The sequence below is a fragment of the Myripristis murdjan genome, chromosome 14, assembly GCF_902150065.1.
Source record: "Myripristis murdjan chromosome 14, fMyrMur1.1, whole genome shotgun sequence".
NCBI lineage: Eukaryota > Metazoa > Chordata > Actinopteri > Holocentriformes > Holocentridae > Myripristis > Myripristis murdjan.
The window spans coordinates 4249558-4276066 of record NC_043993.1 but is presented as its reverse complement, the minus strand read 5'-3'; the positions used below and the strand labels follow the sequence as shown (position 1 = coordinate 4276066).

Here is a 26509-nt window from a genome sequence, read left to right as displayed (position 1 = left end):
TACCAAGATTATTTGTCTTATTTCAAGTCAAAAATGTCTTATTCCTAGTCAAAATATCTCATTACACTTAAAATAAGACATGATCACCTCAGAAGTAACTTGTTTTTAGACAATTGTCTCTTGTTTCAAGTGAAAATTTGCTTGAAACAAGTGAAAATTTGCTTGTTTCATTGGCAAAATTTGTTTCTTGTTTCTAGCTAATTTTCACTTATTTCAAGTGAATTTTCACTTTTTCCACTGGCAAATTTTGCCAATGAAACAAGCAAATTTTCACTTGTTTCAAGTGAATTTTCACTTGAAACAAGTTAAAATTGTCTTAAAACAATTTACTTCTGAGGTGATCATGTCTTATTTTAAGTGTAATGAGATATTTTGACTAGAAATAAGACATTTTTGACTTGAAATAAGACAAATAATCTTGGTAAGATTTTGCGTTTTTGCAGTGCATGGCCAGTTCTTTGGGCTGTTCTCTTTGTTCAGCAAAAGCGTTAAAACAACGAGAATCACTACAACTTTGAAACAACTGTGACACGCTGAATCACATGTGGTAAACAACTTAGCCGTTAGCAATTTGTTTTTTGAAATTTGCACTGATTTGTGTTCAGCTCATAACAAAATGTGCACATTTTCTTCTCTTTTCAATTACAAACATCCAAATGTCATAAATTACATTGAAGGGCTTTTGGAAAACTCAAATAATTAATAATTTTAATCCTCGAAACTCACAAGTAAATCATAGACACACAACAACATGACTTCTGAGGTCTATTATTTTGACAGATATTGATTGTTTGTGAAATGATGCGCAGTTTTAGTGGGATTGATTCTATTTGTATCACATTTTTCATTTTCACTGGAAAACAAAGAGGCAGGATTAGCAAGTTAGCCAGATAACTTGACAAAGTGTGACTGAATATCTTCTGAATATCTTTCTGATTTTGTCTATTACTAGCAACCCTCATCACAAATGACTGGATCATTATTCTAAACCTAACATTCAACATTTGTTTTACAGATTCAAGTCATTATCACGAGGATATCACATAATCTTTTCTACAGTTAACTGGCTAACTTTATCATCCTGGTGCGTGGAATAATATCCAGGGCATCTCTGTAGCACCATAATACTTCATTTGTCATGCTATTCCCTCACGCATTTTACATCAAAGTGTTGCAGCTTGGATTGCCCTTGGCCATACTGTGATTTCGATAATATATCGAATAATGGCTCAATGTGGTTATAGAGCCTTGCTAAGTGTTTCACCTCACACCCAGTGCTTCCCCACCACACCCTTTACCACAGTAAAAAAAACACCCTCTAAAAGTTTTTTTGTTTTAATGTGTAAGAGCCACGGGCCATGATTACGAGATGCTTCTTCCCACAACGCCCAATCATGGGAATCCCTTGGCCGACTCCGCATTTCACAGACCCAGGAAAGTGACACTCCGTTTTCATCATCGTCATAACTCTGAATGACACATAAAAGACGTCACTCTGAGAGGAAGCTTGTGGATAGGGCGCAGCAGCCTCTGCAGCCCCGGGGATATGGGAACACTTGGGGAAAAGGAAGAATGAAGCAACTCGCCCAGCATGCTATTACTTGTGCTGCAGTGGAGTTGACTTGGGCTAATGTGGCCTCTAAGTGAGTCTCTAAGTGAGCTTTTAAGTGGTTTGTGTGTTTGTGTGTGTGTGTATGTGTGTGTGTGTGTGAGACATCAAGAGGACATTACGTATGCTGATGGAGATAATAGAGTTAGAGGCACAGGGAAAGACAAAGAAAAATGCTGTACAGACAGAGGTGGAGACAGGGCGGTTCATCAAAGTTAATAAGACCTATTGCATCAGAAATTACCTCTCCAGCCATTTCCACTGGAGGAACCTGTTGTAGTACATGCTGTCGAGGTAGTCAGCGAAGGGGGCGACGCTCAGGTAGTCGTGGATCAATCTGGAAAACACACAACAGGGCGGGTTCTCCAGATTACACTCTGTCCTGAATGCTGCGCCCAGACTGCTGATGGGAAATAAAACAAGACGGCATCTCAAACCCATTTCACAAGCCTGCATGTGTCCTCTTTGGGCTATGATCTGTTCGTCGGCTTGCTCAGATGGGGAAAAAAAAATGGTGAATGACAAAAAGCACAAAACTGAACATTGGTTTGACTTTAGTGGATTTTCTACAACAGTTTAGTCACTAAATACTCACACAGGATGTTTATTTTAGGTGTGCAATGAGCACCACACAGAGGCAACTGACAAAAAATATGGACTAAGTGCATTATCTGTTTGTAAGGCAGGCTGATAATGAGAGCCACTGAGACAAATCCATGCTTATTCCATGTTTTTTTTTTTTTATTTTATTTTTTTTTTGGTCTAGTTATGTCTAACTAGTTGTCACTCAAATCAACACTTGGCAACTTTTAAGTAATTTATAAAAATAAATATTTTTGCTTACATATTTTGGATTTGTTTGGTGACTAGTTGTGAGCCAACAAGAAAGGACCGACCAAGTAAAGACCAACATGTGGCAGTAGATGGAAGGAAAAATGTACTCAGTGGTTACAGTTCCACCATCTAACTTCTCCTATAATGACTCTACCTTCAAAAAAGAGGTACATTGTGCCCAAAACAATGGAATATTCCCTTAAAGACCTCCAGAGAAGAGCGCTGCTTGCTAAAGACACTGTCTGAATACAGCCACGGAAAGAGAACTGAAGACATTCACTTTTTAAAAGTGATCATTTTCTTCTACTACTTCTGCTTCTTCTTCTGCTTCATCTGCTTCTTCTTGTTATTACTATTGTTATTACTGTTGTGGTGGTTATTAGCAGTAGTAGTGGTAGTATTATGTGAAAATGTTGAATGAAATGTTGTGCACACAGGGCACTGTGACAAATGATTGCAGGGTGTAGGAAGGTTTGGAGTTTGTTTCGTGTTTTTGTCATTTTATTTCATTCTGTCTTCTCACAACACATCCCCTTTTCATTTTTACTATCCCTGTCATTTGTCTGTGTTCCTTCATTTGTCTTGTATAAAATGAAGGGGAAAAAGGTACACTATATGAACAAAAGTATCAGGCCACACCTCTTAATCACTGAATCCAGGTGTTTCTTTCAGTCCCATTGCTACAGGTGTATAAAATCCAGCAGCTAGCCATGCAGTCTGCCTTTACCAACATTAGTGAAAGAATGGCTCATTCTAAAGAGCTCACTGAGTTCCAGCATGGTGCTGTAATAGTAATGGAATAGGATGCCACCACTGCAACAAGTCAGCTGGTGAAGTTTCCTCCCTCCTAGATATTCCACCATCAGCTGGAAGTGGGATTATTGCAAAGTGGAGGCTTTTAGGAACCACAGCAATTCAGCCACCAGGGGGCAGCACCACGTAAAGTTACAGAGCGGGGTCGCCGAGCTCTGAGGCTCATAGTGCGTAAAAGTGGCCAATGCTCTGCTGACTCAGTAACTGCAGAGCTCCATCAGCACAAAAACTGAGCGTCGGGAGCTTGATGGCCGAGTGGCCGCACGCAATCCTTACATCACCAAGCTCAACGCTGAGCGTCAGATGGAGCGGTGTGAAGCACACCACTGGACTCTAGAGCGGTGGAAACGTGTTCTGACCAATCACGCTTCTCTCTCTGGCAGTCTGATGGACGAGTCAGAGCAGCTCCATAAAGGCGTGGCTGGCTGAGTTTGGTGTGGAAGAACTTGACTGGCCCACACAGAGCCCTGACCTCAACCCCATCCAACACCTTTGGGATCAACTAGAACGGAGACTGGGAGCCGGGCCCTCTGGTCCAACATCAGTGTCTGAGCTCAATGCTTTTCTGAACGGGCAAAATTCCCCACAGACACACTCCAACATCTGGTAGAAAGCCTCCCAGAAGAGTGGAAGAGTGGGGGACCAACTCCATAATAATGCCAACGGATTTAGAATGGGATGTTATAAAAGGTGTAATGTGGAGGTAGTCCAATACTTTTGTCCACATAGTGTATGTATGTACCCTGTTACAAATAAACAACAACCCACTGCCAAGGTTAGTGCTATTACTAAAGCATAATAAAAACATATACTCTCATGTGTTGTGGCACTATCTTCAGATTAAAAAAAAAATACAAAACACAAGATGACTGTTGTGACTGATGTCACGTCCACATGATTAGCTTGAATATCGACTAAAGAGGATGTTACTCAACACGGTGAGTGTAGTTCCTGGTAAATCTGAACACCAGTAAAAAAAAAAAAAAAACAGGAAATATTCCAATGTTCTTTTTTTCCACCTCAGACTTGGTTTTCCTTCGCTTTGTCTGGCAGTGAAATCCTTATTACTGGGAAGGGCAGGACTGCAGGACTGCATTTTTGTTGAATATTTTATGGCACTGAAAAGTGACCGAAAACCTGAGCAAGTCATTTCACATGTTACCATGAGCTTACCTGCACAAATTGGACTTTTGCATCTTCTCTCTCTGCCAGTAACACATTGCATCACTTGATTTTTCTTAAATCTTAAACACCATAAGTATGTTTTGTCTCTGTGGAATTTAACTAAAAGGTCACAAATTACTCAGCACTCTCAGCTATACACAGCAACTTCCTTAAACTCTCAAGTCAGTCATTCAAACCAACAATTAGAAGAAAAACAAACATTCAACTTCTCCATTTGGGAAGTTTCACTAGAATCGTGTTGGGTCACTCTTGGTTATGCAGACAACATCCAGTGTGACATCTAATGGACTGCGTTCCTTCTGTGCTGTGTTTTGCTTTCTTATTTTGTGTGCTTTTGTTCCCCGTTCTCTTTCTCTCTCTCCCTGTGTGAATGTGTGTGTGTGCATGCTCTTACTTGGTACAGTCCTTGAACAGCTCTTTGCAGGCCTCCTGCTGCAGCCTGTCAGCACACTGAGCCATCATGGCCTCCTCCACCTCAGGAACGTGATCCTCCGACTAGACGACACAAACAGAGCCGCTTCATTCACATGACATGACTCAACTGTGTTACGTTCACAAAGTAAAAGCTGGGTGAGCTGGGTGTGAGGTGATGATGGGGAGTGATCAGCCTCAACAGGAACGAGTGCAGGCTTGCAAGCCGACACACACACACACACACACATACACGTAGAAAAACGTTGAGAGAGAAAGGGAGTGCAGTGCAGGAAATACACATTTACAGTGTTGAGATACAGAGCTGAGAGAGATACCAGCATTAGGATTAAAGGACAGGCTCATTATGTTTCACTCCAGGCTGTATTAAGATGTCAGTTTAAATCATTTCTAGTCATGGCACAACCTCATCGCTGGCTTTAATGAGGAGAAGCTCATAGCTTTCAACACTACCTGACAGGACATTTCTTCTCAGCCTCTAAACCCTCTCTCAAAACCAGGAGACACACAGCACAGTGAAATGTCAGCAAAATGCGTCTTCAAAGCGTGTGCTGAAATGAAACTTTGTCACGGCGTTCATACAGCATTTAGCTCGGCTAAGCTACCTACAACTTTTGGAATGGAATGGGATGTGCTGTGAGTTTTGTAAAAAGTAGTTCCAGACACAGTGCTAAAGAGCAGTTGCTCAAAACTTACAAAATAAGACAAACGTGCGACTGTATGTGAGTGTTGAAGGCTGATAAGAAGCTGCAGCAGGGTGATGAGTTTGGTGAGGGTGTGCTACATACATTTATAAATTATGTACATCTACATTTTAATATGGCCTAGGTTACAAGTGAAATTTTGCTTGTTTCATTGGCAAAATTTGCCAGTGGAAAAAGTGAAAATTCACTTGAAATAAGTGAAAATTAGCTAGAAACAAGAAACAAATTTTGCCATTTAAACAAGCAAATTTTCACTTAAAACAAGAGAAAATTGTCTAAAAACAATTTACTTCTGAGGTGATCTTGACTTATTTTAAGTTTAATGAGATATTTTGACTAGAAATAAGACATTTTTGACTTGAAATAAGACAAATAATCTTAGTAAGATTTTGCGTTTTTGCAGTGTACAAAGAAACAGAATCTATCCCATTAACCTCAATACACCATTCTCAGATTAATTTGAATAGCATACTGTAGTATTACCACAGAAGAAGTGTTGATAATGAGACCCATCGTGGTGAACAGTAGTTTATTCCACATGCTGCTCCTTGCATATTTAATTTGGAGTGAAACGTGTAGGACTGACTTGAGCACAAAACAAAGAAGAGGGCTGCCTCACTCTGCCTTTTGTACAAAACAATCAGTGGTGGAAAAAGCACACACTTTGGTTAAAAGGAGCAATACCATAATGGAAAAGTACACGTTTTTTGATGTTTTGCATGGAAAAGCTTATACTGCTAGGTGGTAAGTGATTACAGCGATCAGCTATATGTGGTGCGGTAAAAACTGCAAGATTTCCCTCTGAAATGTAGAGCAGGACAAGCAGAAAGTCTCACTGGATGGACATACTCGAGTGAAGTGCTACCTTTGGGTTGAAGTATGTGTCCAGTAGTTCCTGTCCACATTCCTTCCTCCTCTCGTCTGGAGTCACCTCGTATTCGGCCTGCAGAGGAAAAATACACTTCAGGATAAAGCTTTCAGAGAAGTCAAAGACAACAATGTCTGACACAGGGTTTAAAAATAAAGGATTTCCCCAAATGATGTCAACTCAGACCACGGCCGCCTGCTTGTAAAGTCTGACCCAGCCAAATGTGCTTCAGGTCTGAATCAGCCTGAGTGACGGCGAGAAGTCATACCTGATTTTAAAGGGATACATCACCCAAAAACAGCATGCGACATGCAGCATAACCCAAGTCCGGATTTTCCATGTGTGTGGATTTGTCTGGATTTAGAACATGATGGCTATGTGTGTCTATTTAACCCTCCTATCATGTTTGGGGTCAATTTGACCCCAGCCAATGTTTAAGGTCTCTAAATAAATGATTAACGTAATTTTTTTTGCTTCATATTTAATGAGTGTTCCTAATGTAATGGGCACTACCGGGTAAAGATGAAATTCACATGATGATATGTTTTCAATGTCCTGTACACACTTTGTAACGCATTGGTTATATATAACAAAAATCTGTACTTAGAAATAATATAAAGCCATTAAAACACCAAAAATTAATATTTATTTCCAGTTTTAGGTCAATCAGTGAGATTTGATGGTGATTTGCATATTTTTCCATTGTCGCCTAATAGGAATACTGGATGTATAAATGGGGGTGGGAGGGAGTTATGTTTTATTTACAGGGCTATTTAGGTAATCAACAAAGAAACATAAAGTACTTGACACATAAACTTTGATAACAATGTTAGTTATAATAATGTGGAAGTTTAAACTGCAGGGGTCAAATTGACCCCAAACATAAAAGATGTTCAAAAATGTGAACATAACAGGATGGTTAAGACCTTTCAAGGCATTTAGATAATTCAGTTTGAGACGCCGCCCTCTTCTCAAGGAACTCTTCACAGAATCACTAACAACTGTCCAAGTTCATTTTTGAATTTAAACATTGAGAACGCAACACTACTGGCCAGTGTCTTTAAACCTCATCATTTATCTGGATGGCTACCTGTGGTTTCAATGTATATTTTAACAATGATGATACACTTAACTGGTTGTTTGTGTGTGACAGAATATTGGTTCTTTAGTCTTTTATGTTGTCCTGCATTTCTTGTTTTTGGTGCATTCTTGGCCAGGTCCGTCTTATTTAAGAGATCTTAATCTCAGTGAGAGACAGCGTTAGCTTTTTTATCTGATAAGTGCATCATTCTCATGGAAACAACTTAAACCAGGGCTGTCCAACCATGAGGGCCGGGAGGCTGCAGGTTTTCATTCCAACCAAAAACTCCACCAGGTGACTTCACTGATCACCTCACCTTGTATCAGAGAGGAGGAACTAAGCAGTGAAATCACCTGGTGGAGGTCTTGGTTGGAATGAAAACCTGCAGCCTCTTGGCCCTCCATGGCACGGCACATGATTGGACACCCCTGACTTAAACCAACCAGCTTCTGTACTGAGGATGAGATGAAGGAATTCATACACCCGCTATCTTTGGAACGGGCTCTATCAGTCAGACTTGACCTGTATCAGATCTTACTTTGAAGCAAACTAAAATTTTGTTTGAATACAGCCTGAACTTGTTTGCATTCAGTCTGGTCAGCTTTTGTGTTGAGTGCATCGAATACTGGATTTTGAGTTTCCTCAAGAATTAAATCATCGTGTTGAGTATTCAGTTTGTCTTCTTGGATCAGTTTTGATCATATATGACAGCTGCTGACTGATCCCTCTTAGTTATATTCTGCACCCCCCACCCACCTCGCAGTCGTTTCTATCAGTGTTACTAGTCTTCTTGAGAAATTAAAAATTATTACTAAAAATAATCAAAACTTTCAGACATTTCGACATTTTAAAAACAATCGAAATAATCTGCAGATGTTTAGCGGGAATCGACCGGACACCCTGTATCCTTGGGCTCGTCCTTGCATCTCTCCTTCCGTCCATCCAGCCTGGATGACTTGCAGTAAGCTGAGCCTGCCTGGAAAACCCAAAAGTGCTTCCTCCCTTCTCGCAGTGCCTGTAAACTAACACTAAGTGACAAGAGGAGACAGTTGAAATCTCATTTTCTGCCTCTCCCTCTCTCTCTCTTTCTCTCTCTCTCGCGGTGCTTCCACAAAAGACGGGAAGCAGACGTGAGGTAAAACAACATAATTGCCTCTTATGCGAGTCGTATCCGCTGGACGGCTAAAAGCTGTAAAACACTGTTGTGTGGGCTGGGCAGCCTGACTGGAGCCGCGCTGCCTGCAGGCACACACAGATCATTCACATTGTAATGGATGTGCTCTTCATTAAGTGCTCCACCCCTTCTCATACAATGTGCCTGCACCACACCATAACACCGCAAAATAATAGGCCGATCGGTTTATTGGCTGGCTGATAATCTTGACGTGATCTGAAATGGGACGGCTAACAGAATGGTCACAGCTTAACCAACACTGCACAAAAATGTCTCAAATGCTGATCAAATTTGATAGTTTTGAAACATAACATGTGCATGTTTATTTTGTTTTATAGGCTCTTCTCTTTAATGGTCACTCTAAAGCAAGGGTCGGCAACCTCAGGGCGCGTGCCACCATTGGCATGCGGTGGCTTAACCAATGGCACATTACCACTACACTGCAAAAACTCAAAATCAAGATTACCAAGATTATTTGTCTTATTTCAAGTCCAAAATGTCTTATTACTAGTCAAAATATCTCATTACACTTAAAATAAGACATGATCACCTCAGAAGTAACTTGTTTTTAGACAATTGTCTCTTGTTTCAAGTGAAAATTTGCTTGAAACAAGTGAAAATTTGCTTGTTTCATTGGCAAAATTTGTTTCTTGTTTCTAGCTAATTTTCACTTATTTCAAGTGAATTTTCACTTTTTCCACTGGCAAATTTTGCCAATGAAACAAGCAAATTTTCACTTGTTTCAAGTGAATTTTCGCTTGAAACAAGTGAAAATTGTCTAAAAACAATTTACTTCTGAGATGATCATGTCTTATTTTAAGTGTAATGAGATATTTTGACTAGAAATAAGACATTTTTGACTTGAAATAAGACAAATAATCTTGGTAAGATTTTGCGTTTTTGCAGTGAGGGCTCTATTTTAATAATCTAAGCACGGTCTGAAGAGCACGGCACAAGTTCATTTAGTCCAAGTCCCCTTTTGCTATTTTTATGATGGAAAAAAGGCGCATATTTCAAAGTCTGTTAATTAATCATGGGTGTGTTTTGGGGCGTAACATGCAATAAACCAATCACAGCGCCATCTCTCATTCCCTTTAAAAGCCAGGTGTGCTTGCACCTTGGTGGATTGCTATAATAATGGCGCATCTGTCAGCAACGCTTCTCTGCAGAGGCAACAGATATCTCTGGACCTGGCAACAGACCAAGATGGTTTCCTGCCTGATCGCTCCACCAATCCCGTTGAATCTTCAGAACACCACAACAAACAGAAATCTGATCACCGTCACAGACATCTGCTCGTAGTAGCTGCATTCCTTCCAAGACAAACCACACTCACGATGTAGTGAAACTGTTTTACTCATTTTGGCAGCTCGTGTCTATCTGGCAGCAGCTTCAGGAGTCAGCATCCACTCTCAACCCACAACAGGAACTTGTGTTCTTCAAGAGTCCTATCAGCACCTGCTTCTGATCTGGTAGCATTTTTGAGATCATAAAATCAACTGGCTATAAGACAAATGAATGCAGTTTTCCCAATTTATAACATTTGGACATTTGTTTTTAGATTAAAAAAAGAAAGATAATAATCTTATGTGCTCATTTTTTCTATAATCTGAAACTCATCTGTGTAATTTTACAAATCAAATTGCTAATGGCTTAGTAGTTAGCCACCTGTGACGACTTGCCACACATTTACAATGTCACACACACAACATATCGAGCAATATTCACATAAATGAATTTGCACTGTGTGTGTGACTTCTGTGGGCTATGCTCTGCAATTTGATTGACTTCCTGTTAGTTACGTCTGTTTACATTCTCACTTGCAACAAACCGAACCAGACCAGGTGGGCCATGGTTCACTTTTTTGGTCTTTGCACCAGAGTTTGAATGTCCCCACCTCTTCAAACGAACCAATTTCATGGACTCAACTAAACGCACCATGGCTCATTTACAGTGGACCGAACCAGGTTGTTATTTACATCCATACACCAAACTGTCTGGGCTTAGTTGTGCAGGAATTCATAATTCATAAGAATAAACTGCTACTAGTGAGTATTTTTGATTCAGTTTGTTGTGTAAGGATATGGAGGCACTGCAGCCACTTTGAGGCATTTGCACCTATAGCACATTATTATATGTCTGATGGATGTCTTATGTTATATGTTATATGTATGTGTGTATATTATTTGATATTTGCTGTTTTGCCACGAAGAACAAGTGTCTCGGACACAAGAAAATTTTCAGAAGAGATTCTGACAATAAAAGTACTCAACAACTCAACAACAACAAACACACTGGAGAGTCTGCAGGCAGTGTTGTCAGCTACATAAATCACAACCTGACACCTGTGTGTGTGTGTGTGTGTGTGTGTGTGGTAAACGGGCCCATAATACTGCAGAGAGGAAACCAAGGTTTATCATTTATCAGTAGTAGTACTCGGAAAACAAAAATATCCATGCATGCCCCCCCCCAACCCACACACACACACACACACACACACACACACACACACACAAGGGACATCTCTCTATGTCATTCACACACACATTTCACTCTCTTTTTGAAACACAGCCACACAAACACACAGACTTGCACAAGCAGCCAGTTTCTCTCGCTTGCCACACACACACACACACACACACACACACACACACACACACACACACACACACACACACACGCACAGACACACAGCCCTCTCCCCATGTCCTGGGTGGGAATAAAAAACCAATGTGACCTAAACATTCCTCCAGTGAGCAGCCGGCCATTCACTGTGACGGACAAGGGCAACAAAAGTGTATGTGTGTGTGTGTGTGTGTGTGTGTGTGTGAGGGGCAGAGCAGAGGGGGACGAGGGCGGCATGCTGACGCAGTTTACAGGCCTTCCCAAAAGTCAAGAGTTCCTGTAATTCATTAAGTTTCTATTATCCTCCTCCTCTTCCTCCTCCTCTTCCTCTTCCCTGTGAGGAATAATCCGATTACTAAAACACTGATTTCTCTGCTTAACGCTGATCCCACAGAACAATTCAACAGCTACTTACAAAAAAATGACTTGTTTTGACACCAGAAAGTGAGCAGAAGAGCCACAGATCAACGAAGTGGTGTTGTTTTGATTAATTTGATTTCAGTAATGAAAAAATTGATAGCACATAGTGGGAAAACAAACCTTAGATTGCACTGTGTGAGGAAATGTGGCCTGGTGTGTCTGATGTTATTGATTAAAACATATACATATTGAAAATATATTGATTTTGGAGCAACAATGTATTGTCAATCTATTGCTGTGATGGCTTGTTTTTTTTGTTTTTTTTTAATTAGAGGGGAAAAAAGGTTGAAAGGTTTTGAAGGTTTTTACTCTAAATCAGCTTTAAAATCTTTAATAACTTTTCTAGGCTTCTTTTTACTGCTTTAATCCTCCTCTTCATTATTCTGTCAATCTGCGCATATTCATTTTTCTGGCTTACCTTTTCATTTACTGGTCAAAACTTTTTGTATGATTACTATTAAATTTACATTTTTTTCTTTTTTGTTTTTAAGAAATAAAGCATGTAAAGCACACCAACCCCCACCCCTTACCCCCCATCTGTCCCTTCATGTATTTTTATTTTTTACTGTACAGAAGGTCTTATTCCTACACACACACACACACACACACACACACAGAAACGCACACACATACACTTTGTCTATCCATCCATCCCTTCCTCCGTCTGTGACTTGCTTCTTACCAGGAATTGAGGAGGAGCCTTTCTTGGAAGACACAAACGTCCTTGGTAACCACCACAGACACACACACACACACACACACATGCACAGTTCCATTTGCAATGCCCTCCTCTCCCTTTCTCCCCGTCTTTCTGACCACAGCAGGGAGTTTAGGAGCATTTCAAGGAAAAAGACAAATATCCCACCATCTCTCTCCAAAGATTCTCTCTCTCTCTCTCTCTCAGTCTCTCTCTCACCACAGCATCCAGGAACTTGACGCAGCGTCTCAGCTCTGGCCGAGTATCACAGAACTGTCGGAACAGCATTCGTCCAATCGGCTGTCGCTCGCAGAGACTGCTGTAGTCTTTCTCTGGAGACAGAGACAGAGAGACAGAGAGATGTTAGTGGTTTTCTTACATTTGAAGCTTCATTGATGCTGTCGGGAGGAAAAAGGGAGACAAACAAATGCAGACGGAGGAGAAAAGAGCTTTCAGGCAGGGCCGACACAAAGCTTCAGTGGTTGCAACGGTAATCAGCGGTAAAGTCAGCATTCAAATACTTTTTCAACTTTTTTAACAGTGGACACTGTGTGTTTTCTGTCAGCGCCAACAGTGTGCTCTCTGTATATAGTCCAGTAATTTTAGGCCAAAATTGGGGTCAACCTAGGACAAATTGCAAGAGAAGCAAACTCAACTGATTTTGTATCCTCAGTTTGTCCTGAGTGAGGGGGAAAAAGTCCCAAGGAATCCCATTGGTGGAAAGTTTTGAAAATCACCTATTTATGACCACAAATTACCAAAAAAAAAAACCCACAGTTTTTAACACACAGGGAAAGGGGTTCAACATTTTACTTTCAGATATCACTATAAAAATTCACAAGTTGATTACACACACAAAGACAAGAAAAAAAGTCAATTACAAGTTCTTTGAATTATTCTGTTTACGCATGCATATCACACATTATCTGATTTGATATGCGCTAATAAGGAATATAAGGAATAAATGCCAGAACACATATTTAAACAGTGAATGAAAAGGTTACTATATATACAGTTACCTTTTAATTCACTGTTATATAGTAACCTTTTAATTCAAGGTTACTATATATATAGTAACCTTTTAATTCACTGTTTAAATGTCTCTTCTGGCATTTATTCCTCATATTCCAATTAGCAGATATCCAATCAGATAATGTGTGATATGCATGTGTAAACAGAATAATTCAAAGAACTTGTAATTGACTTTTTTTCTTGTCTTTGTGTGTGTAATCATCTTGTGAATTTTTATAGTGATATCTGAAAGTAAAATTTTGAACCCCTTTCCCTGTGTGTTAAAAACAGTGTTTTTGGTAATATGTGGTCATAAATAGGTGATTTTCAAAACTTTCCACCAATGGGATTTCTTGGGACTTTTTTTCCCCTCACTCAGGACAAACTGAGGATACAAAATCAGTTGAGTTTGCTTCTCTTGCAATTTGTCCTAGGTTTTTTCATAAAATGACTGGACTAATAGTGGCGTGCTCCTGGGCAGCAGATCCGCTCCCAGATTCAGAACCCCAAGAAGGGCAGGACAGTTCACTGTGTGGCAGCGAGCTGGAAACAAATGTGCTTTCTCACACTATTCACTATTTACTGAGAACATGAGAACCTCTTCATCCCATCCTGTCATCGTCATCATCCTGAAGCTGACGTCCATGACAGCAGTCGATGTGGAAGCTAGAAAGATCAGTCATGCAACTGAAAATTCACTGTCATGCAGCTCGGGGATCAGTTTTGCTTTCCACACAGGATGAGCAGTTACAGCTGCAGAGGAAGAAGTGTGTCTGTCATTACCCCAATTTTTTTTTTCTTTCTTTTTTTTTTTTTTTTTTTTTTTTTTTACATTTTTGCCTTTTACTCGGCAGGGGAGATAGGAGGATGGAGAAAGGAACGACATGTGATGGATGTTGCAGTTACACGGTGGCATGCACGTGGGCCAGCAGAGCCACCAGGACTGCAAACCTCAAGGCAAATACTAGATATGCAAAATGTAAGAGAGAATATTATGAGAATATTTAGATTTTACAGTAAACGATCAGGTTTGTCGCTCAGTTTAGCTCGTGATGGACCTACATAAAAATCCTGGTGTGCGTCATTACCCGCCAATGATCGGAACAACGTGATGCAAACTAACTGCCAACAACAACGGCCCATTTTATAATCAAATATCACCACATGCAGTAGCGCATATTAACACCTACTCAGTGTTAATATTTGCATAGATCTGCGTGAGTAGTCTCACTCATACGCACACACTCGCTTACCGACTCACTTATTCAGCCTGCAGACACACACACACACACACACACACACACACACACACACACACACACACACCAGCACATGAAGATACACAGCAATCACAGGAAGTCAGTCTTTAAATTGTATTGCTACTTCTCCGCCTGTCTATCCAGCTTAATCAAATCCTACTCTGACCTTTTCTTCTTTAAATCTGTGGTGCAGCCAGAATTTGAAACTGTCACATTATGTCACTTAATCAGCAATTCAATAAATGCACATTAAGGCGTCATTCTGAGAGGAAGTTGTTCATCATTCTGGAAATACGTTTTATGAGTTGCAAGGCCCTCTGGGCTCGGCAGCCACCGTGCAGGACCAGATGGCAAACAATGCGAGGTGGTTGGGGTTATTAGCATCTTTGAGTGAGCTGAATGCAAACAGACACAAAAACAAATGTGACTGTGTGAGCTGGTGCTGAGTGCGATTAATGGCAACAGTGCGCAAATCATACATCAGTTTATTGATACAGCACATTTAAATACAACAAAGCATTACCCGAGGGGCTGCACAATGTCAGACAGACAAAAACATTAGAACAAAAATACAGCAAGGTAAAGACAAGTTTATACTGGTGGGCAAGGAGACGAAAAAAGGCGCTCTGTCCTGCAGCTGCTGTGTCCTCGTCCCCCATGAGGCATGACGGATCTGTCTCCTGTTCATCTGTGAGTTTCCGCCTCGGACAGTTTCTGATTGGGTTTTCATGAAACCTGGGGTGATGATGTATCTCACTACTTTGTTATGGAGCTTTGAGAATTAGGGGTGTTGCATTATCCGTTTGTGCATCTGTCTGTGCAATGTGATATACAGCCTATATCATACACATCTGAAGAAATTTGAGGCAAAAATCACATGCAAAAAGACAGCCGATTAAGAGGCATATCCAAGCTGTTATGAAGGACGAAAAATGCCAAAACAATAAATAAATGAATAAATAAATAAATAAATACACATATAAATATATACAGGCATAAATAATTAAATTAATAAATATTTCTACATGTATTTATTTATTTATTTCTGTTTTTATTCATGCATTTATTTATTTATTTGTGTATTTATACATTTATGCATGTATTTATTTATTTATTTCTACATTTATTTATTTATTTATGTATTTATATATTTATTTTTACATTTATTTATTTAGATTTTTATTTATTCCTTCATTTATTTCTACATTTATTTATTTATTCCTACATTTATTTCTGTATTTCCACATTTCCACATTTATTTATTTCTGTATTTCTGTGTCGTATGTTAATGAGGCGGGCGGTTCTTACACTAGTCTTAAGTACGATTGGTTTGTGCGTGTGATCCTATCCACTACTACTGCCTGGACTGGCAGTAGTAGTGGATAGTAGTGGACTAGCTAGCTACTAGGGCACTTTCGACGGGTCGACCTTTACGTTAATGCCCTACTAGCTACTGTGTAATACGCAATGGAAAGCATTTTGAGAGCCATTGTCAGTGATATATGGTCACTGGCGAATGATGTGGTAAATCATACACCCACCTACTACCTCCAGTTTTGCGTTCATCCATGCATGAATCATTTGCTTCTGTCTGATTCGCTCAGTTGACCAATCGTGCTTAAGACTAATGTAAGAACCGCCCACCTTATTAACATACGACACAAAAATACAGAAATAAATAAATGTGGAAATGTAGAAATACAGAAATAAATGTAGGAATAAATAAATAAATGTAGAAATAAAAGAAGGAATAAATAAATGAGTAAATGTATAAATAAATAAATGTAAAATAAATATATAAATACATAAATAAATAAATAAATGCATGAATAAAAACAGAAATAAATAAATAAATACATGTAGAAATATTAATTAATTTAATTATTTATGCATTTATGTATTTATATGCGTAGTTATTTATTTATGTATTTATTGTTTTGTAATTTTTCATCCTCCATAAACTGTAACTGATGACTTGTCTGCATTTCCAGCTCTTGGAGCAAAATAGCTCAAACTTTTCGGCCATTCATATCTAATGCCTATAAATGTGTAAAGCACATAAGTGTTTACAGCTTTTTTAACCCAAACAAGGATTTGTTATATTTTTGTAAACAATGTTCTTAAACCAAAACAGGCTGTCTGTTGCAAGAATGAGCATGACAAACAGAAACAAAATTAATCAGTTTCATATGACCATGAAAGTGGATGAGAACTTAGTATTTAACAGAGGAAAATGTTATGCCCCTATTCTGCCAACCAGACTCATTGACATAGCAGGGCAAATATGCAACACACTGAAACAACTGAGTGAGTACTACATTTGTGTGAATGTATGTGTAAATTAATGCACATCTACCAAGTGTGCACAACCGGCCTCACTACTGAAACGGGGAGGGAAGGAGAGATAATACTGAGGTTTATCAACTACTTAGTGAGACTGGGAGGGGAGCAGGGAACATGTAGTGAGTGTGTCTGCTCGGTCACATCTCCACACACATTTGCAAATAATTCTGCTACAATAATATCCTCACAGATATCTCCTAATAGCAGGGCCCTGACACAGTAAGCGTAAGTAAATAAACAGAAAGTTCCATTATAATCAATAACAATGTCTAGATTGACTGCAAGGGTAGTGACACGCCTTCTTTCTCGAAGCATCAACATTGACTGTTACTGATTCTTGAGAATTTGGATAAATCATGTCCCACTAAGAAAAATGCTATTTCTGCTGAAAATTTACAACATTTTAATGAATAAAAAGAATCAAGGGCATAATCAGGGGGTCCTTTGCACATTTGTAAGGTTCTTTATAGGTTTATTTTTAATTTGTATTAATTTAATGATTATATATTGGCCCATGGCCTACAAAACCAGTTGTCCTCGGATAGGAGAAAATCATTTTAACTTGATTAAAACAACAAAAAGTAATAATTTCATTGAATAATATCTTTACCACATGAAAGCGTACATCATATATGTATTAAAAACTACAAACGATGGGTTTTGAACAATATTTACTATTATTTTGTGGTTGCTCAAAATGTGTCCCACATATTGGTCACCACCGTCAGATATTTATTTAAAAAATAATAATAAAAAAACTACAAGGTCAGTTACATTCCTGAGGAGCCCTTTTCAAACCTTCAGCTCTACTGCATGCTTCAAGACCGCACAGGCTCCTGGAAGTTTGCTATTTTCTCTTAAATCTCTTCATATTTTTGGACACTGCTACTGTCACAACCATAAATTGTCAACACCGTCACTTCTGTATAAAAAATATTAAATTAGATTATGGAATAAATGCATACTTTTTAAGAAGAGGTCTGATGCAGGTAGCAACAGGGGGGAAACAAGCTGGCTTTCACCCATTTCACCCTGCAGAATTCACCCATTCTGCTGTTGCCAAAGTCCTAAACTGAGTCTCAAACTTTTCACTTATTTGTTTGTGGTTTGTTTACATGTTGACTGGATGCACAGAGTTGGCATTCGGAATGTAGAAAGCATGAAGCCGATGTGATGCACTGCTCAGACGCACTGTCACGAAGATCAAGTCCTGATTAGCCCACGGTGTGCACTGCAATTACAGGTCAAAGCAAGGCAGCGTATTTGTCAACAGCCTGAGAGGGGAACAGCATCGTTCATACGGGGCAACACGATGGCTGTTGGGTTGCTATGCTCTGTTCTATCCCGCTTTGATTTTTTTCTGCTCTACTTCACTCTCCTCTGTTCTGCTCTGTTCTGCTCCGCTGCGACGTCCTCTTTGTTCCCCTCCGTTCTACTCTAATTATCTTTTCGCTGTTCGGCTCTCGTACGCTCGGAGCTGCCGTACCTCCTGCGGTAAAGAGAGGAGACCACGCCAAAGCGGGGGCAGAACAAAGCAGGACGATGGGAATGGAAGCAAAGCAGAACGCAGAAAAGGCCAATGCAGAGCTGAATGGACAACGGGACAGATGACAGACATACAACACATCCGGTAGGCTTCTGAGCATCTAGTAAAGCAGGTGTGCTCCTGTGGTGACTGCAGCGTCCCCTGGTTGTTGGCTCTCTTTACCACACATCTTGTGAACAATTCGTTTGAACAAAGCCAAAATCCCTCTGGTACTCCTCTGAACATAGCTTAAAGTGCATGTTCCCATAAATTTGTTTTATTACAATTCATCAAACTACTTGTCCTCTCAGTGCATGAAATATGAATAACATCCTGTAAAGCCGGGAGGACCATTTCCAAATTATCTGGTTGTGGAACAATGGAGTTTGTAAATGGATCAGTGGAGTTTCAGTGACTATGAAAGAGGCTCCTGTACAACACAGCAGATCATATACACACACAACATACACAAAACGCCCTTTATGAGGCCCGCTGCAACACGGTGGCGTGGGTTTGAAACTGGATCATGACCTTAGTGACCTCTGCTCGCCTCTCGCTCGGCCGGCTCTCTCTCTCTCTCTCTCTCTCTCCCTCTCCCTCTCCCTCTATAGTCGTGATGCTACATGCAGCTCAGCGGACGGAGCGAAGCATCAACGCTGCCAGTGTGCGGGTGCAGTTTCAGGGTATATGCAGGAATCTTGAAGTTAATTTTAATACCTTTTTAAGACTTTTTCAAGACCTTCTCAATATTTTTTAATGCCTCATCGCCACTTCAAGCTGTAACCATTTACATCAGTGATATTTTTAACTTAACAGTTTTAGTTTGTGATAAAGACTATGGACCACTATGATACAGCAGAGCGTACTTTGTGCTTCTGAATTTCCACCCGCCCGCCCTCTCAGTCCGGCGCTCTCAGAGACAATTTACGAACGCACCCACAATAGCCTAGTTTTTTATGTACCTGTTCATCTTTGTTTTTTAATAAAAATGAATAAATTCACACACTTTTACGATGTTTTTGGGACTTAAACGCTTCAGCTAAGTTCAGAAAAAATACTTTCAAAATTTAAGACTTTATAAAATCGTGATAAGACTTTTTAAAACTTTTTAAGGGTCTTAATTTTCCCAAAATTGATTTATCACCTTTTAATACTTTTCAAGACCCCGCGGATACCCTGAGTTTCCATGGGGTCAGAGCTGGCCTGAGCCAAAACCGTACATGCTAATTTGGGTGTGAGCCACTCTGCATTTAAACACCCACCAGGTCACCTTTTATGCTACTTTTACTTATGTTACTTTTTATTTTAAGAAACAAAAAAATAAGCTGTAGTATGAACCGATGTCTTCAAATTGCTTCCTTAGTCTGGCTATCAACCACCAAAGATTTACTTTTATACATAACGAAACTGAGAAAACCAAGCAATTCTCGGCGTCTGTGAAGCTGTTATCAGCAAAAGTTTGGTGTTTTTATTCAATAAATGACTCATACAATTCATCCATTATCAAAATGATACTCGCTTAATTTTTGTGTTGATCTACTAATTCATGTGTAAGCCCTGCTCCTTCAGTGTTTCGTTTTATTCTATTTTAATTTGCCGGTACAGCACTGACATGCGGAAAAGGTTTCAGGATCCTGGAGCCAAAACACTGCCGCCTGTCTGCTGCAAATGATTAGGTTTGTGCAAATTCTGATTAAAGTTTCCTTTTTTGGTGTGCTTCCACGTCTTGTCCTTGCATCTCTTTGATAGATGATTATTCTGAGGTGATAACATATTAACAGACCATTGTGGCTCACCGCTGGTTGTTTTAAGGGCCTTTCACACAGCGCGCGGTGTGTGAAAGGGTATGGTGCCCGTCTGTGCCATACCCAGTCTAACTGGGTATGGCACAGACGGGCGCAGAGTTTTTTTAGTTTTCTGTTCTGGCGCACTTTTTCTCTGGCGGACAATCCAGCAGCTTCAGATGCACCATGTACCTGTCATTAAGTCAAAGGAGCTCTGCCAGGAGTTCTTCTCACTCCCTTCCTCTCCTTCATATCTGTCCCTGAGGTTTTTCCACTTTTTCTTCAACTCTTCCACTGTAAATAGGCAAATACATTCTTTCATTTATGAATTAGCTGAACTAATGCTTAATAAATTGTTACATGAATGAAGGCTGTATTTTCTCATGTCATCTGATTTCACCTGTTACCTGCTGTGTGTGTGTGTGTGTGTGACTTCTTCACAAGGGATTTTATAATAAATGTATGACTATACTGCATCGTCTTTGCAAGAGTAGTGCATATCTCATGGTGTCAATCATCTGGATTTCTAAATACACACACCTCCTGTCCGTTTAGAAAATCATTTGCTTCAGTTTACAACAGTATTGGTCTTTGATTGCAGAAAAAAAGAAAAAAAATGTCAGTCACTTCAGCTAAAAGCCTTAGATATGTCCGTGCAGAGGCTTTCCATCATGTGATAAATTGGCTTTGTGTTGAATTCATCCTGGAACCTTTGATCTTAAACAGTGCCAGATAAAAGGTTTGATGTCTGATTTTTAAGTATAGCGCCTCCTCAGGCCAACTAATGCAACACAGTGCCAAAATGGGTCTTCCCTGGACTTTGGTATTATGTTTGAATTTAATTTACCAGCAATTGCAGCAATCAGTGTAATCATGTCAGTCTAACTTACAGCACTGGAGTTGGAGCAACATCAGAAATGCAGATATGTAATTACTGTTACCTCTGCCCGTCTGTTTGTTTCTGTAATTCTGTCAGCAGCAGAACTGAAAAAGTATGGCTTGGTCATGGGTAGGCCAAGAAGTGATTACATTTTTGGACCAAAAATGGGGCTTTTGATCCTAATTTTTGGAAAATGCTGTCCAGGGTGGAATTTTTTGAAAATGCTATTTTCATTTTGTGCTGTTCATATAAACCACTCAGCCTTGTTTTTGTTTTTTTTTTTATAATTCCACTTAGTTTTCACTACAATTCTGGACATTGTTAAGACATTTTTGAACTGCCAACAAAGACCTTTTTTTAACAGATGAATAAAATTGCATTTTCAAAAAAATCTGTCTTCATGTGAATAAGGCCTGAGGGCTGTAGTTTCCCGGCGCAGCGCGGGGTGGCGCAGTGAGGCGAACCCCGCGCAGAGCTAGTTTCGACCGGCGAAACGGCAGAGGCGGACAGGGTCCAAGTTTCGCAGGCGGAGGTTCGCCGAGATGGGAGTGGCGGCGCAGCGGGGGGAGGTGCCGACAGATTCGGCTTGGCACAGTGACAGTTTTGTGCCAAAAGGCTTCGCCGAGGTGCGCCAAAAGCTCGCCATCTGAAACCACGTCTACTTTCAGCGCAAGGCGGAGCGGAGCTGGGGCAGTGGAAGTTTGGCTGGCTGGCGCACATCACCAAAACCTCACAATCAGCACAAACGGTGCCAATCTCCTTTGATCTGACATCAGCTGTGACGGGACAGTTGATATGGAGATATATGTATGTGCTGATTGTGATCCTAGCATTGAATAGTGTTTTTTTCGGCATTGTTCATGTGCCTGACATTCCGGAAGCCTGCCTGTGAGGTTTTGGTGACGTGTCCGCACTGCTCGCCGGTCTCCGCTCCGCGCCTGTCTCCTGAGCTCCGCTCCGCCTGCGGCAATAGACCTCCATGTCAGCTGTGTAAACTTTCATTACGCCTTCGCGCAGCGCATTTTAAAGGCAAGGACAGGGGCTCATTTGATTGGTTAAATGTGAATCGGCTGTGTCAAACCCACTCCACACCTTCTCTCCTCCCTTGCGCCGGTAGGAGGGACGGCGGAGTACTTGCGCCACCGAGAACGGCGTGCCAAACTTGAAAAATCCGCCTGGCCACACCCAGTTGGCGAAGCGCATCAGCGCTACGCCCCCGCCTCGCCTGGTCTGCGAAACTAGAGCCCTGAGTGTCTTCTTACTGATTTCAGAGTCCTGCAGGGTCCTGGTGCAACATCCTGCATTCAAATCCAACCCACACTGCAGAAACGCAAAATCTTACCAAGATTATTTGTCTTATTTCAAGTCAAAAATGTCTTATTTCTAGTCAAAATATCTCATTACACTTAAAATAAGACATGATCACCTCAGAAGTAACTTGTTTTTAGACAATTTTCACTTGTTTCAAGTGAAAATTCACTTGAAACAAGTGCAAATTTGCTTGTTTCATTGGCAAAATTTGCCAGTGGAAAAATTCACTTGAAATAAGTGAAAATTAGCTAGAAACAAGAAACAAATTTTGCCAATGAAACAAGCAAATTTTCACTTGTTTCAAGTGAATTTTCACTTGAAACAAGAGACAACTGTCTAAAAACAAGTTACTTCTGAGGTGATCATGTCTTATTTTAAGTGTAATGAGATATTTTGACTAGAAATAAGACATTTTTGACTTGAAATAAGACAAATAATCTTGGTAAGATTTTGAGTTTTTGCAGTGCAGGACATTGTTACCTGTCTTCCTCCTCTGTCTCCCAAAATCTCCTTTCTCTCTCAAACATGTCAAACACATGAAAAAGCTTCCAAATAATCCTCCAACAGGCCAAATACTACTACCTACAATATACTTTTTTAACACCATAAGTCAGTGCATCATCCCTCTGAGTCTCATTAAAGCATAACCAGTGGTGTTCACATTAAAACTGTTTTTACCCTTATTCATAGTGCACCCACTGGGCTAAGCAGTGCAATTATTCACACCAACAGACCAAAGCACCAAGATGCCACCTGAAACTTCAGCTCTGATGGACGGATAGGCGATAACTGAGCTGCAGCTCCCGGGCGCCTCAGAACAGCTCTGAGCTGCCAAGAGGAGAATCCATTCATTTCAAATCAGGTTTCAGATTTAAAAAGAAAATAAATCCTCCTCATGCTGTATGACGGCAGAGATTTCCCAGCAGCAGTGAAGGGCACAGACTCATTACTGAACATCACAATGGGTGAAATATTCTACTGAGTGCATGGCTGCTCAGGCAGACACGCTCTAGTCGGCCTGTTAGGCCTCTGACCACACACAAGAGACGATGGTAACCGTGGTGCGGCACTGTGTGTGTCTGTGTGTGTTGAACATGTGTCGGCATGCCCTGTGGCAGTGTGTGTTACGCCTGTGCATGCTTGTTGATTTGCTGGAATGATGAGTGTAAGGTGTATGAGTCTGTGCGGCGGTGCAGAGCTCTTTTTACAGTCATTTTGGGAGACAGGAAACAGCTTTGGTGTGTGTCTCTTGATCAACATGATAAACACATGCAGCTCACTAAGACAGACGGGCAGATACAGAACAATGATTATGATGTTTCGTTTTGTTTTGTTTTGTTTTGGTGTTTTCTTCTCAGCAATACAACTTTCACCTCCTTTAATTAGGATTCAGGATTCGTAGAAAATGGTTTTTCCACACCATGACGAATACTAGCACAGAGCCAAGGATGAGCAGTTTTTCCTGTCAAGATAATTAGAAAACATAGCGGGTGGAGAGAAGACAGAGTCAAAGTGGACTTCTCACTCAGTGTCCTAGTGATACATCTCAGGTTACACAAACTGCATAAAAATAAATGACAAGTATAAGGCATGCACACATGTTCAAGAAGCTCAATTACTGTTGGACTAAAGGCAAAAGCCTGTTTATTTGTATAGCACACTTCATACAAAACAGCAATTCAAGGTGCTTTACAAAAGTCATAAAAGGACATTTAAAAGCAGAGAGAAAAATAGGGAGAAAGAGAAAAATGCAACAAATAAAAAAATGGAAAAATGAGAAAATAAAAAAAATGCATAGGAAATATAAAATCAACATGCAAACAAAACTTCTGTCTGGATGAAAGTATACAACGATCCACAACCTAGAATTAAATGATCAGCAATTTGCATCAGTTTAAGGGAGAGCAGCAGAGAATATAAAAGTTTCCTGCCTGGAATTTAAACCGTATTTTGTTCCGTCTCTGGGAACATTGAGCAGGCCAGTCCTGGAGGACCTGACACTTCTCGAGGATTCACAGCGCCAAACAAGTCAAAGACATATAGAACAGCAGAGAATGAGTTTGAAATGGCTGCCTGAACCCGACGTGACCCGACTCACATTTTCCATTTTCCCTGCCTGAAGTGATGGGTCAGGTTCTGACCCATGCATTGGTATTTGCTACTCCATATGTATCCATCCAGGTTTGACCCATTGCCTCTCACAAGAGCGCTGTATGTCTGACACACCTAGGTAGATGAAGCCGCTGGGCAGTGATACAGGAACAAAGTAGTTCCACCAGCTGCCAAGTAAGAGGGCTGGAAAACATCACTGACGATGACTCTGTAGAAGAGTTATACTCATACGGAGCAGGGGTGGGAATTATTTTGCAATACTGTCACGATATCTTACCCACAATAGCGACGTTATCACTATACCGGGAATTCTGTGATATGCAAGATATTGTATGATAATCAGCTGATTCATCACTGATTCGTCATCTGTAAACGACAAAAAAAGAATACCCTGGAACAGGCACAAGCAGCAATCGCCCCCCTGAAGGCAGGAAACAAACAGTCTTAACTCAAATGGGCCTTTTTTAAATGAATGTTTATTCATTTACTTATTTATTTATTTTTGTACCTACTGTTGTAGTTTTTCTTTATCTGTTTTTTTTTTTTGTTTGTTGTTTTTTTTGCTAGTTTGTTTTTGGTGTGTGCATGTTTTGTGAATACCCATCTGTAAAATGCATTGGACTGCCTTTCTGGATGTCTGTAAATCAAATAATAAAAATCATAACTGGAAAAAAGTGCTATCTGCGCAAATTAATTATCAATACAAGTGTATCGATAATGTATTACACGAGGAAGTATAGGAATGTATCGCGTTATCGATTTACTGTCCCACCCCTAGTAAGGAGGAAAAAAAAAACCTTTCTATGTATAATATAATATGTACAATAAATATAGCGATAAATATACTATACTATACTGTATAATAAATATTTTTGATTATTCCCTGTGTGCTGCTCCACGTCAAAGATGCTTTATGGCTGAGGTTGTCCTGAATGCAGAAGCTGGTACCTGGTGTCCGTGAGGTGCTACAAACACAGTGGCCACTGAGTGTAAGCAGTGGTCCAAAACACAGGAAGTGTCACGCTGAGCCTCCTAGACGCCTCTGTTTCTCTGTCAGGCTGACTAACACAGAAATGGAGAAGGAAACAAAAGGAAAAGTGACTCAGCCAAGGCATTCTGATGGTGAACAGACGGGGGTAAGATGGCCAGTGGAAATCCAGCACACAAACGAGAGTTGAGGCGACGCTTTTTCTCATGCCATTACAACTCGTGAAGCTTCTGCAGTTGTTTGTGCAGACGGGGGCTGGATGTGGAGCGCAGGTTATTTCTCCCTTGAATGCACTCGTAGACAACACATCGTGTTTCTGATGAACAAGGAAGCTGAGGGTTTCCTGCGTGGCCTTCTCTCTATCAAGTCTCACTCCCACTCACCTCTTCTTTCTGCTTTCATAAACAGGTTTCGGTCAAGTTCATGCTATTATTTCCAACACACTCACGGTACTCACGCATCCTCTTCCTTTCTTTCTAGATTTCTTTCTCTGAATTTGTGCTTTTCTCTGCATTTGTTTCTTAATCTGCTTTCTAATGATTCTGCTCATTTGCAGTTTCTTTTGGCTCATTGCTATTTCTCCCCTCCCTCCTGACAGCGGCTATTCAAATCAAGTGTGGTTTCGCTCAAGTTGGCACTGGGCTGCTCCGCTGTGAGAGTCAGACAGCAGCAACAACAGCAACAAACCACTGTCAGAGGACTAAGTCACAGTCCAAATTTGCGTGGCACTTTTCTGAGGAGGGGTGTAAGTAAGTAAAGCTTTACTTATATAGCACTTTTTACAACACACAGCTACAAAGTGCTTCACACATGCGGGAAATAAAAACAAATGCATGGAAAAACAAATACATAAA

The 26509-nt window shown here is 40.3% G+C and overlaps 1 protein-coding gene across 1 annotated transcript in view; it reads right to left on the bottom strand.

The window, feature by feature from the left end:
• grk6 (G protein-coupled receptor kinase 6) overlaps positions 1-26509 on the bottom strand; it is an 88498-nt gene that overhangs the window by 35405 nt on the left and 26584 nt on the right. Inside the window, exons 3-6 of the mRNA XM_030068874.1 lie at positions 12662-12774; positions 6443-6520; positions 4836-4936; positions 1854-1946 (exon numbers count right to left, since the gene is read on the bottom strand). Of these exons, the coding sequence (XP_029924734.1) occupies positions 1854-1946; positions 4836-4936; positions 6443-6520; positions 12662-12774 (385 nt within the window). The remainder of the gene's footprint in view (positions 1-1853; positions 1947-4835; positions 4937-6442; positions 6521-12661; positions 12775-26509) is intronic.